This window comes from Scyliorhinus torazame, chromosome 14 (genome assembly GCF_047496885.1).
Source record: "Scyliorhinus torazame isolate Kashiwa2021f chromosome 14, sScyTor2.1, whole genome shotgun sequence".
Taxonomy (NCBI): Eukaryota; Metazoa; Chordata; class Chondrichthyes; order Carcharhiniformes; family Scyliorhinidae; genus Scyliorhinus; species Scyliorhinus torazame.
In genome coordinates, this window is record NC_092720.1 from 37,570,526 (window position 1) to 37,585,193 (window position 14,668).

At 42.1% G+C, this 14,668-nt stretch overlaps 1 protein-coding gene across 1 annotated transcript in view; it reads left to right on the forward strand.

Moving 5' to 3' along the window:
* rasa2 (RAS p21 protein activator 2) overlaps positions 1-14,668 on the forward strand; it is a 244,361-nt gene that overhangs the window by 168,148 nt on the left and 61,545 nt on the right. The window contains exons 9-10 of the mRNA XM_072473964.1: positions 5,963-6,064; positions 9,723-9,879. Coding sequence (XP_072330065.1) covers positions 5,963-6,064; positions 9,723-9,879 — 259 coding nt within the window. The remainder of the gene's footprint in view (positions 1-5,962; positions 6,065-9,722; positions 9,880-14,668) is intronic.

Below are 14,668 nucleotides of genomic sequence, written 5' to 3' on the forward strand. Positions count from 1 at the left end.
GGGAAAAGAGTTCCAAAGATTCACGACCCTCAGAAAAATTCCGTAACTTCTTTTTGAACTCCGTCCGCTCGTTCAAGTCTCTCCCACAACGGGAAACATCCATTCAGCATCCACCCTGTCAAGTCCCCTCAGGATCTTGTATGTTTCAATAAGATCATACCTCAATCTTCTAAACTGCAATAGATTCAAGCCAAGCCAGCCCAGTTTTTTCTCATTTAATTTCAGGTATCGTTTGAGTGATCCTTCTCTGACCTGCTAATCCATATGCTTTCTTAAAATAAGGCGACCAACTGTAGCAAAACATCTCTACTTTTATATTCTATTCCCCTTGCAATAAATGAGAACATTCCATTTGCCTCCTTAATCACTTACTGTACCTGAATATTAACATTTTCTGATTCATGCACTAGAACGCTCAGATCTCTCTGTACCTCTAGAGTGCTGCAACCTCTCACCGTGTAAATAATATGCTGCTTTTTTATTCTTCCTGATAAAATGCACAAGTTCACATTTTCCCAAATAATAATCCATCTGCCTAAATTTTGCCCACTCACTTAACCTTTCTCTGACCCTTTGCAAACTCCTTGTGTCCTCTTCCCAACTTATTATCTTTGTGTCATCAGCAAATTTAGCAAGTCTCCATTTGGTCCCTTCATCCAAATCATTGACAAAAATTATAAATAGTTGAAGCTCCAACACTGATCCCTGTGGCACTCCACTAGTCACATCTTACCAACCCGCAAAGATTTATTTATCTCTACTCTACTTCCTCTTAGCTAACCAGTCCCCGATCCGTACTAATATGCAGCACCCTACGCCATGAGCTCTTATCTTGCCTGCAACCTTTTACATGGCACCTTGTCAAATGCCTTCTCGAAATCTAAGCACTGCACATCAAAGATTTCTACTTTTATCTGTGTTCCTCATTACCTCCTCAAATAACTCCACTATATCAATCAAACATGATTTTCCTTTCGTCAAACTCTGCTTGATTGCATTGAGATTTTCTAAATTCCCTGCTATAACCTCCTTAATAATAGATTCCAGCAATCTTCCTGTAACAGATGTTAAAGTAACTGGCATATAGTTTCCTACTTTCTTTATCTTTCCTGACTTGAATAGCGGAGTCACATTCTCTATTTTCCAATCTGATGGGGCCCTTCCAGAATCTGAGGAATTTTGAAAAATTAAAACCAATACATTTGCCTTCTCAGTAACCACATCTTTTAAGAGCCTAGGATGAATGAAATTCATCAGGACCTGTGGACTTGATAACTTTTAATTCTGATAATTTTCTTCGTACTGTTTCTCTGGTAATTATAATTGTTTTAAGTTCCTATCTCCCTTTCACCTCTCCTGATACACAATTATTTTTGGGAATCTATTTGTATCCTGCAAAATGTCTGTTCATTTCATCCACCAGTTCCTTATTTTCCATTATTAATTTCCCATTCTCACTCTCTGGAAGACCAACACTTGTTTTTTTCCTTTTTAAATAACCTGTAGAAGCTCTTACTATCTGCTTTTGTATTTCTAGCAGCTTTTCTCAAGTGAAATGCTTTACTGTTCTACTTTGGTATATCCAGCAACAACCTGATTGGTTTTGATAGTTTGGTCTGTGTATTTAATAAATGAGGCAAATTAAACTAGATAATTTTTCCTCCTTATTAATCGTTCTTTGCTGTTCTTTATTTTCTGTTCAATCTTTTGACCTGTCACTCATCATTTTAGAATTACATACTTTTTCTTTCAATTTGAAACCATGTAATAAAATGTGAGGAACAGAGTTACAGGACTGCTAATTAGGTATAACAACAAGAAAAAAAATTGGATTGTGATACTCCACCCTATTTTAACAATTACACGTAGGTTTTAGGGTTAACATGGATTAAAAGTCCATCTTAATCTACAATGGTTTTATTAACAAAGTCTAACAAGCACACAAGATGACTGTGGTCAAATACACACATTCTGCTCTGAACCCAAGTTAGTGTCCATGGCTTTTTCCTCAGAATCCCCCCAGATGATTGTCACGTGAGAGTTTCCAAACTCCACTCCCAAAAACATGCTTTAAAATCGTCTCGTCACAGCTGAGGTGTTTCCTCCCTAGCCTTCTAAACCAACTGCTTCAAGCAACTGTCTTCACTCTCACCACCTATCTTCAACTGCAATCAAATTAGCTAAATTTAGAAGCTTCTCTTTTTTTTTTGGGTTTTAAATCAGTTTTATTAAGCCATTACATTGCAGAAATATAGGTACTGATCTTCCAACATCAGCATCTTCACTTGCCGTACCTCTGTTGCGCCATGGGCTATTCCTCAAAAACATGAAGACTTGGGGAGATTTCTTGCTCTTTATTCCCACCTCTTGGGTTTATTTCACTTGATGAAGAATGTCGACATCAGAAGTCTTTCAAGGTGCAGAACTCACGAATACCCAGTCAACTCCACAAGCACTTTGAGCCGCGTGCCGCCCGGGATGGTGCGCACGTGGCGCCCTCGGTCCCGAGAGCCGCCACTCGCTCAGAACAACCACCTTCATACCCAAATAGCAGCTGCGAGAGATTTAGAAGCTTCTCTACCTCACAAGTCCACAGTCGCTAAGCAGCAACTGCTGGTTTATTTTTCATCACAATGTAAACACGGTTGGAACTTAACCAACCCACACATGCAAAGACCTTTGTCCAGCATGAATATAACTATAGGTTTTACCTTTCCAGGCACAGAAACATTAAACACACTTAAAATTATGCGTTATTCTAATGTTTACCATTACAAACATAAATCCCTTAAAACTATCTTAGTTTTCCTAACACTGTATGCCTCATCCAACAAGGGGATATAAACCACTCCCACAAATGACTTCTTGCCTTTAATATTTCTCATTTCTACCCAAACTGGTTCTACATTCTTATCTCTAGAACTAAGGTAATCTCTCTACCATATCATCCTTATTTAACAGATACCCCTTTTCCCCAGATTCCTGCCCTTCCTAAATGTTGTGTATGCTTGAATATTCAGGTCCCAGTCTGTCATCCTGCAGCCATGTCTTTGTAATAGCTATCAGATCGTACATATTTCGATTTGTGCTGACAATTCATCTGTTTTGTTCCAAATGCTGCATGTGTTCTGATCCAGAGCGTTTAGTTCTGTCTTTTTTTGTGTTGTAACCTCTAGCCTCACCTGCTGGTGCACTCTTAGGTTTGCACATTCTGGCCCTACCTGCCATGTTCCGATCATTATTCCTTGTTCCTACCCTGCTTTTTTTTCCCTTGTCTTCTCCACTTAATATAGCACATCTTTCAAAACTTATTCCCTTGTGCCCACTGTTTGGTTTAAAGCTCTCTCTACTGCCCTAATTATATGACATGCCAGACCACTTGTGCCAGTACGGTTAAGGTGAAGACCATACCAATAGCATAGCTTTCACTTTCCCCAGTACAGGTGCCGCTGTCCCATGAATCGAAACCTGTTTCTCCCACACTAATCTTGGAGCCGCACCAATTTGCTCGTGGCTCAGGTAGTAATCAAGAGATTAAGTTTCTTCTTTTTAATTTAGCCCCTACCTGCTCATACATCCTCAGCAGAACCATGTTCTGAGTTCTATCTTTGTCATAGAATCCCTGCAGTGCAGAAGGAGGTCATTCGACCCATCGGGCTTTCAATGACCATCCAAAAGAGTACCCTAACCTATGCCCTTTTCCGCTAACCCCACCTAACGGTTGGACACTAAGGGACAATTTAGCATGGCCAATAAACCTAACCTGAGTATCTTTGGACTGTCGTTGGTACCTATGTGACCATGCCCACTGGATCCTCCTCCTCTCACTATAAAGCATAGTACATGACCCTGCTGCATTTTTAGCTGAGATTAAGAAATCCAGCACAGTTGAGCCAAGGCTATTCCAGCTCCATGTGGTTCAATGTTTGCCTGCAACACCGTTGGCGTTATAGCCTCCCCAAAGTCGATTACTCTGGAAAAGTTGAGAAGTGCTTCCTCAAGTGAAATGTTTTACTGTTCTACTTTGGTATATCCAGTAACAACTTGATTTGTTTTGATAGTTTGGTTTGTGTATTTAATAAATGAGGCAAATTAAATTGTTTACTTGGAACAAACAAAGTTTATACAGCTGAGTTCAGAATAGTTTAACCAAAAATAACTAAATTTTACTGAATGGAATTTTAATTTCTATGTAGTGCAGCAATATGGTAAATTTATTAATAACTCTGAAGACCGCCACAGCCATTATATTTAATTCCACTAAAGGAAAGTAATAAATTGAGTCTCATCTTAATAATGTTCTGCGTGTTTGTATGTTTAGCTGATATTGTTATCTTTGGCAGACTTGATTGATCTCTCCTTAAATCACAATGGGCACTTGACTTGGTTATTGGTCTGAACTAAAATATCAGCTTTGCAAGTATATCTAGCAAGACATTTATCAAATCCTGATGGTTATCTGATTTAATTGCATGATTTAAACAATTGCCTAATTGTGTGATTTAGTTAGAGTTGATCCAGAGTGTAAAAGAATGGAATGTGAAATAAAAAAAAAAGAAATACAAAAGGAAATATTACAGATACAGTGATCCATCATTATTGCAAGAGAAAAGATCACTATTTCACATGTAATCCTTCACCAGAGCTTTGCATTCTCTGTCTCTTTCCTATCAAAGTGTTGTGTAATTCCAGAATTGTCTGTCTTGATTTCCGACACTGTTTAGGGTGGGACAGTGGTTACCACTGCTGCCTCATAGCGCCATGGACCCGGGTTCGGTTCTGACCTTGGGTGACTGTGGAGTTTGCACATTCTCCCCCCCCCTGTCTGCGTGGGTTTCCTCCCGGGTGCTCCGGTTTCCTCCCACAGTCCAAAGATGTACAGGTTAGGTGGATTGGCCATGCTAAATTGCCCTTTAGTATCCAACGGTTAGGTGGGATGACTGGGATGGGGCAAGGGATTGGGCTTTCAGAATGTCGCTGCAGACTCAATGGGCCGAATGGCCTCCTTCTGCACTGTAGGGATTCTATGATTCTTTACCTTTGTCTACCTTTACCATGTGAAAGAGGGGTGTACATTAAGACCTCAGTGAATCAAGCTCTGGCAAATGGAGAAGTCTCTAGTTTGCCAAATGCTCACTTTCATGCAGGCAATGCTCCTGTTTCTTGCCACAATGTTTATTGCAGGCAATTCTACTTTATCAATTTAAAATTACAGTGGACTGTTGGCACTACTGAAGCTTTGTTCAGTGCTTTGCTTCCCAGACAGATCGCTTTTTTTGTATTGGGACAAAGCAGACAGGGGCATGTATTCCATGTGATAATGTCAAAGTGGTGTGTAACTAACAGGCGAGAGCATCTTGGCTTTGCTGCCCTAGGCATCACAAGTATCACGCCTATGTTCTGTGGTACTTCTCACTTGAACGCAAGTGAATGTAATTGCATAACTGCCAAATAAGTAAATACATCAATTATATCAAAGTATTTTCAGTGGATTAAATGTTGCGGAGTTGTTCCAAGTTCTGTTCTACTCATTGTTACTGCATCAAATGTTTAGTTCTACTGGCACCATTCCGTTGCACAATATGAAGTTTGGCTCATTGGTCCTGAAGTATGAATTATCACAATTTGTCCAGTAAATTTCTATGCATGTGCTAATTTAAATTAATTGCAAAATTATTCTGGCAGACCTGGGTTCGCAAAATATTCTTTATGCTTACAATTCCCTATTTCCTGTAATTGCACATCACTATAATTTGCGGGGAATCCTCATGCTTGAACTTGTACTTCTGATATTACAGCATGATTGTCTCGGTTTTTAAAAAAAAAGAAAACTCTCCTTTTAGGTAATTCAGTATAGTTCACAAAAGTAAATTTTCCAATAAGTTAACAGCTTTTTCAGTTTAAAAGTTGTGATGTGATGATGATAAATCTTTTCTTGACTGATTTTTTTTTTCTTCTTCAGAGTTGATCTGTGGAACAATGAAAATCTGGTGCAAGATATTTTCCTTGGTGAGATTAAGGTTCCTGTGAAAATTTTAAGGAATGACAACTGCCATCGGGCATGGTAAGTGTTGATATGGAAGCTCTAGATGTCCTTAAGTTGGATAGGATTTCATTCTCGATACAGTTCCTGCAAAAATACCTGTAATGGGAGGTCTATGAATTTGTTTGGGTAGGTGACGTTTTCATGGTACAAGGCCTTGGTTGCAATATTTTTTTGTCTTTAAAGTCTCTCTAAATTACATCCCTATAATCTTAATAAAAACGTTAACATTATAAGAACAGGTCTTTAGTCAAGGTTGTCTAGACTGCAATTACATTTCTCCACAATTCTCATTGGTGGCTGGAATAAGTGTTTTGATCAAAAGAATGTGAAACCATCAGTTTACAATAAGAGAACCAAAATGTGATTGGATGATCTGATACAAAGGCTATGCTGTGTTCCGCACAATGTTAGAATGAGGGAGAACTGATGAGGCGGGAGGAATCCTGTTGCAAATAATTCCATCTTCGTCACCAGAATACTTTTTGAATTGCTGCTCCTTTGATTTTCTTCCCTCCCTCCTTTACCACCTCCCCAGAAAAATTGTCAAAACGCCTTACCTTCTTCATGTTTAGAAACTCCACTCTGAATATAGAACCCAACATTTTTATTTTAAATCTCTCCATCACCTAGTGAAAACTGACATTACTGCTGTTAATGTTGAACGTGGGCCTCTGCCCACTCTCTCTTTGCCAGTACCCTCACTTTTGGTTATGCAACTTAACTGCCTTTACATAGCACTCCTCGCATAGAAACATTTCAAAGTGTCTTATTTGATTGGGCTCCCTTCGCGATGTGCTCCAGAAAGGGTTGCGCTACATTTCTTCCACAGTGGAGCAAAATGCGCTGAAACAGTTGTTCACACAATGCTCTGTATTCATTCTATGCTAATTCAAGAAAATGCTGTATTTAACCCTACTTTTAAGTCATATTTACATGTTTCACAGAACATTGTTTTCTTATCCATCACTCCCACATATACTGGTGCAGCAGGACGGCACGGTAGCACAGTGGTTAGCACTGTTGCTTCCCAGCGCCAGGGACCCGGGTTCAATTCCCGGCTTGGCTCACTGTGCGGAGTCTGCATGTTCTCCCAGTGTCTGCGTGGGTTTCTCCGGGTGCTCCGGTTTCCTCCCACAAGTCTCAAAAGCCGTGCTTGTTAGGTGAATTGGACATTCTGAATTCTCCCTCAGTGTACCCGCACAGGTGCCAGAGTGTGGCGACTAGGGGATTTTCACAGTAACTTCATTGCAGTGTTAATGTAAGCCTACTTGTGACAATAATAAAGTATGTTATAATGATGGACAGCTTGTATTGGAGTCATTTATTAAGTTTGAACAATTGTTTAAAATTGAGAATCAAATAAGAAAATAATCGTAATCAACTTTTTGCTTGAAAACTGCAAGGGGGTTGCTTGCCTTGGTGTAGATAGTCCAATGTATGGCAACTCACCAGGAAGAAACTGTAAACTGACATTTGATCTGCATGTTGTAATTGTATTGTCTCTCTTGCATCATTTACGTGAAATGAGAAACTGGGTCAGGATGATGGTGTTTCCTATCCCATGTGAGCTGATGTGGTCTGTGGTAATCTAACTGCTGTTGTAACAAGGTATTACCAAGGTAGTGAGCTGGAATGTTGCTCAGAATAACTCCTTTGATAGAGGATAGACTATAATGTATGAGCACAAGCATTATACAAGAATGCATAGGTCCGACAAAAAACTTAATAGGTCTTTCATTTGTATTTTGACCCCATCTTTCTGCTACCCCAATCACCTACCTAGTGTCTGACTCTGAGAGAATGAGACAGTGTACTAAACACAATCTACATGGATGCAGCCAATCCCACTATAAAGACAGCTGCACCGGGTGAAGTATTTTGAAAGTATGTTGTCCTCTGCCAATAATTTAAACTGGTTGGGACAGCACATATGATGCCAATTTGGGTTAACATTTCTGGGGGGAATTTTGGCATCCAGCGGTTGTCCGTTTTGAGCATGTTTTATGCTCGTTGACTTGCTCTTGCTGAAATTGTCATGGAGGATTGTGATGTTGTGCTTTCCCCATGTACTCCGAACAAGAGATTTGTGTCTTCTGCACATGTGCTGCTTCAGTTTCTCCAAAGGCAGAAGAGGAAGGTGCACAATAAGATGAGACTGGATATGAAAGGATGAGTTGCTTTGTTTTACAGAAAGGATTAGACTTGGGTTTGTGCAATTTATCATTGCATATCAATGCAAAATAAAGAACGGGCCATTATCGTCTACATCCGTATATGCATTTATTGACAGCTTCTCAATGAAAGCTTTTACAGTCTTCCCTGTACAAGTCTTCAAGCTTTTCTATTTAAAAACCCTCATCTTTCTCTCTGCTTAGCCAATTGGGAGGCAATGAACTTGCCAGCACACTGGGTGTGAAGTCATAGTTTTAAAGCACAGCAAGAAGCCCTTCAGCCCATCGTGTCTGCCAGCCATCAAGCGCCTAAATTCTAATCACATTTTCCAGCACTTGGCCCGTAGTCTTGTATGCTATGATGTTTCAAGTGCTCATCCAAATGCTTCTGTTGAGGGTTCCCACCTCCACTGCTCTTTCAGGCAGTGAGTTCCAGATTCCCGTCATCCTGCGATCTGCTAAGGGGAAAAGTTTCATCCTCACTACCCTAGGTCCTTCATAACCTTGTACACCTCAATCAGGTCCCCCCCCCCATCACCTCTAAGGAGAATAACCCAGCCAAACCAGCCTCTTTTCATAACTGGCTCCAGCCCAGGAAACACAGGTTTTAAATTACTTAAATAAGCTGACGTATTGCATATTGTTTGCTTCGTCAGTTAAGAAGGGCAATTTTCAAAGACTTCAATAATCCTACAGTTCAATTGTGTGAAGTTTTTTGAAAGCTTTGCAGTAATTATCTTTATTAGTGTCACAAGTAGGCTTACATTAACACTGACAATGCAATGAAGTTACTGTGAAAATCCCCTAGTCGCTACACTCCAGCGCCTGCCCCTGTTTGGGTGCCCAGAGGGAGAATTCAGAATGTCCAATTGATCTAACAAGCACGTCTTTCGGGACTTGTGGGAGGAAACCGTGAGAACACCCATGCAGACACTGGGAGAATGCCAACTCCGCACAGACAGTGAGCCGAGCCGGGAATCGAACCCGGGTCCATGAAGCAGCAGTGCTAACCACTGTGCTACCGTGCCGCCCGTAGTTAGTTCAATTGGGCGATATAGAAATTGAGCTTTATGCAAGGCGATAGCAACCTTGTCTAATTACCGAGAACTGAAGTGAATAGTGTTCTTCTACCTGATGTACTGAATCAGTTTTATTTTATACATTTGTTAGTTTGTGTACCCCTGCAAAGCATTGCTACCAGGGAGAAATGTATGTATATATGGAGCTAAGCAAGATAGTATAGATTTTGCAATTATGCTACATTCTGCTGAATTAACAAGATCTTGTATTCACCGCCTTACCCGCAAACCATGCATGGTTACTGATTAGTAATGCACAGCACCACTGCATGAACATGTCATCTTAGCATTGCTACTATTGCAATACCATTTTAGTGCAACGCAAGTTTGATGGGATCAAATCATTGCTAATAGCCAGTTAGAGCATGAGTTGTCCCTGGAATATTTGGAAAGGTTCAAACCAGTTTGCACACTGTCATCAAACAGGTACTTACTACAACCAAAGGACAATGGAAACAAACCTGCAAAATCAGAAGACTTGGGCTCTCTTCGGCTGACCATTTTCTACAACGAAGATTGTGTGCTTCCCTCCCAGTACTACACTTCTCTTAATGACTTGCTGCTAAAGTCATCAGATGTCAAGGTAATTATTTGCGGATAGAGCCTTTGCAGCTTGTTGCTTTTAGTTAGTAAAATGTCCTGCAGCTTAACAGAATAAATGTGTCCCATGTAATAAAGTAGTTCTGGCTCTTTATTTTGATGAATGATCTCCTTAGTGAGCATCATCGTTGTCTTTCTAACTAAAGAAATTTGGTAAGTTTGTGCATCGTGAGAATATCATAGATTATCATAGAATTTACAGTGCAGAAGGGGCCATTCGGACCATCGAGTTTGCACCGGCTCTTGGAAAGAGCACCCTACCCAAGGTCAACACCTCCACCCTATCCCCATAACCCAGTAACCCCACCCTAAGGGCAATTTTGGACACTAAAGGCAATTTATCATGGACAATCCACCTAACCTGAACATCTTTGGACTGTGGGAGGAACCCGGAGGAAACTCTCGCACACACAGGGAGGATGTGCAGACTCCGCACAGACAGTGACCCAAGCCGGAATCAAACCTGGGACCCTGGCGCTGTGAAGCAATTGTGCTATCCACAATGCTACCGTGCTGCCCTATTCTAGTACCCTCTTCAGTAGTCGAGAAAGGTGTTCGTCAAATTCAAGTTCTTACTTTCCTTAATTCTCTTATGTTAAATTGGACAATTATTTCTCTTTCCCTGATATTGAAGAACGTCCCATTGAGACCTCCACGAACGAGGAACGTCACAATAACAATTTGTCTTTAAGTCGTAAGACCCTTTAAAGAAATTAACATTAGCTGTCTTGATTTTGTGGAGTATTAGAAAATATATCACTGCTAAGTACAACAGTCCATTGTGTTAATATAATGCTGGTAGTTCCCAAGAAAATTCTGCCAGGTTTAAAAAATAAATTTAGAGTACCCAATTCTTTTTTTTCCCAATTAAGGGGCAATTTAGCGTGGCCAATCCACCGACCTTGCACATCTTTGGGTTGTGGGGACGAGACCCACGCAGACATGGGGAGAATGTGCAAACTCCTCCGGGCCAGTGACCCGGGGTCGGGATCGAACCCAGGTCCTCAGCGCCGTGAGGCAGCAGTGCGTCACCAAGCCGCCTTAAAATTCTGTTAGTTCTAACTGACTTTTTTGAAAAACCTATCTGCTTGTAACCTAGATGGTCATAATGCAGTAAACCCTCGCGTAAGCTTTGATTCTGAAAATCGTGACTTTAAACAGCTTTGTGAATCATACGTTCCCATAGGAATCAATGTTGAAGTCCCTGTTAGCTTCCTTTGGACGTTTCTCGCCTGGGAAAAAAATCTACAGGTTGAAATACTGTGCAGCACTGTGTTCTGAGCTGAAATAACCTGCAAAATGAAATACATCACTAAATATAAAAAATACTGTACAACACAGAATCCAATTTTTTAATAATGCACTCACCATATAAGATCGACCAGCCTTGGCCAGTCTTCATATAGTGGCAGAAGCTGGTCAGTGCTGTTATCAGCTGAAGTCCCAGAACTACCTGCACTGACCACCTTTGGCCACTTGATGGAGCCCAGGAGTCCAGCACGGGCGCAACCAGCAGCAAATACATAAATGGAGCCAACAGAAAGGAGAGGTACAACAGACTCTGAGGCCTAAGGTAAGAATAGAGGGAGGGAGGCGAGGCCCAGAAGGGGAGGTTGGGAAGCAGAGCCTGGGAACTAGGGCAGGAAACAACGACAGGAGCTAAGGGCAGCAGTAAGGAGGAGAGGGACTAAGTCATTTCATAGATTTCATAGAATTTACAGTGCAGAAGGAGGCCATTCGCCCCATCGAGTCTGCACCGGCTCTTGGAAAGAGCACCCTACCAAAGCCCACACCACCCTATCCCCATAACCCAGTAACCCCACCCAACACTAAGGGCAATTTAGAATGGCCATTTCACCTAACCTGCACATCTTTGGACTGTGGGAGTAACCGGAGCCCCCGGAGGAGACCCAAGCCGGGAATCAAACCTGGGACTTTGGAGCTGTGAAGCAATTGTGTAACCACTATGCTACCGTGCTGCCCAAAGGTCGAGAGTGGATGTGCTGGGGGAAAGGTTTAGTGAGCAGGCAGGCCACAGAAGATAAATTCTATGGTCTACAACATTAAAGTGAAACTGAAGCTACTTTATTAACGCTGTTAAAGCAAAACAATGTTAAGCTAGCCTGTTGGATAAAATTTCAACATTATCCATCTTTTGCCTTTTCAAAACAGACATTATTGTACTTTTTCTGTTTAATTGCTGATTCAATAATAATAAGTTTATTGTCACAAGTAGGCTTCAATGAAGTTACTGTGAAAAGCCCCAAGTCGCCACATTCCGGCACCTGTTTGGGGAGGTTGGTTCGGGAATTGAACCCGCGCTGCTGGCATTGTTCTGCAGTACAAGCCAGCTGTTTAGCCCACTGTGCTAAACCAGCCCCTGGTTTAAAATCAACATTAATTTCAATGCATACATGCAACACTGCATCCTGCTTGAACGAAAAGTGTCAAATCCCATTTTCACTGCCAAATTTCACCAGTCCCTAGGTTTTACTAGTATTTGCTTTATGTAGTGGTCAGAGAAATTAAATACCATTGTGTATATTAACAGTATTATTGTTAACAGGAAAACAATAAAATCTGAGTCGTATCTTTATGCCATTACTGCTGAATGTTCATTGTGTACACCTACTTGCTTGATGTTATTTCTTTATCCATTTAGGGGAGGTCGTATAGTAGTATTGTCACTTGACTAGTAATCCAGAGACCCAGGGAGATGCTCTTAGGGACCTAGATTCGAATCCTGACACGGCTGATGGTGGAATTTAAAAACTCAAATAATCTGGAATTAAAAATTGAATAATGACCATGAAACCGTTGTCGGTTGTCGTAAAAAAACATCTGGTTCACTAATGTCCTTTAGGGAATGAAACCTGCCATCATTATCTGGTCTGGCCTACGTATGACTCCAAACTCACAGCAACATGGTTCCCTCTTAAATGCACTCGGCCACTCAGTTGTATCCAACCTCTTCAAATGGACCAAAAAGGCAATGAAACTGGATGGACCACCCGATGTGGACCTCGGCAACAGAAACAACGGCAAACCCCACCCTGTCGAGCCAGCAAAGTCCCCCTTGTGCCAAAATTGGGAGAGCTGCCTAATAGACTAAGTCGAGCATCAGCCTGAGATAGCTATATTCATGGATTCACACCATGGTAATGTCCCAGGCCCACCATCACCATTCCTGGATCTATCCTGTGCCATTGGCAGGACAACCAGCAGAGGTGACAGCACAGTGGTATGCAGTCGGGAGGGAATTGCCCTGGAAGTCCTCCGCATCGACTCTGGACCCCATGAGGTGTCACGGAACCATGCCGAACATGGGCAAGGATACTGCCTGCTTACTACCATGTACCATTCCACCTCAGCTGATTAATAAGTACTCCTCCATGTTGAACACCACTTTGAGGAAGCACCGAGGGTGGCTAAGGCACAGAATGTAGTGGCTCTATAATGCCATCACATAATGAACTGGCTGGGGCCTAAAGGACATAGCCTGTGGGAGACGATGAGGAAACCAACAAGCTGGAAAAATATAGTTGACCTCATCCTCACCAACCTGCCTGTCGCAGATGCATCTGTTCACGACTATCGGTACAAGTGACAACTGCACAGTCCTTGTGGAGACTAAGCCCCATCTTCACATTGGGGATACCCTGCAACGGGTTGTGTGGCACTACCATGGTGCTAATTGGGATAGACTTCGAATAAATCTAATAGCTTAAAACTGGGCATCCATGAGGTGCTGTGGGCCATCAGCAGCAGCAGAATTGTACTCTACCACAATCTGTAACCTCATGGTCTGGCATATCCCCACTCTGCCATAACCACCAAGCCAGGGGACCAACCTTGGTTCAATGAACAGTGCAGGAGCAACACCAGGCATACCTAAACATGAGCTTTCAACCTGGTGAAGCTACAACACTGGACGACTTGAATGCCAAACCGCATAAGCCAGCAAGTAATAGACAGAGCTAAGCGCTCCCACAACCAATGGTCCAATCCAAGCTCTGCAGACCAACCACATCCAACCATGAGTGGTGGTGGACAGCTAAACAACTCACTGGAGGCGGAGATCCTAAAATATCCCCATCCTTAATGTTGGGAGAGCCGAGCACACTGCAAAAAATAAGACTGAAGCATTCACACAATTTCAGTCAGAGGTGCCAAGTGAGTGCTCCATCTTGGCTTCCTCCAGAGCTACCCAGCGTCACCGATATCAGTCTTCAGCTAATTCTATGGCACCACAATGTTCAGTATCATTCATGATTCCTCAGATACTGAAGCAGTCCTGTCCAAATGCACCAAGACCTGGATAATATCCAGGCTTGGGCTGACAAGTGACAAGTAACATTTGCACCACACAAATGCCAGATAATGACCACCTCCAACAAGAGGGGATGTGACCATTGCCCCATGGCATTAGCATTGCTAGATCCCCACTATCAGCATCCTGGGGGTTACCATTGATCAGGAACTCAATTGGATTAACCATCTAAATATTGTGGCTACCAGAATAGGGCAAAGGCTTGCAATCCTGTGGCCTGTCTCCCCAAAGTCTGTCCACCACCTACAAGGTACAATTCATGGAATCCATAGACACAGTGCAGAAGGTGTCCATTCAGTCCATCGCGTCTGAACCAACCCTTCAAAAGAGCACTCCAGCTAGGCCCACTCCCCCATCCTACCCCGTGCATTGATCATGGCAATCCACCTAACCACGTCTTTGGAATGAGGGGAAACCGGAGCACCCACAGGAAACTACACTG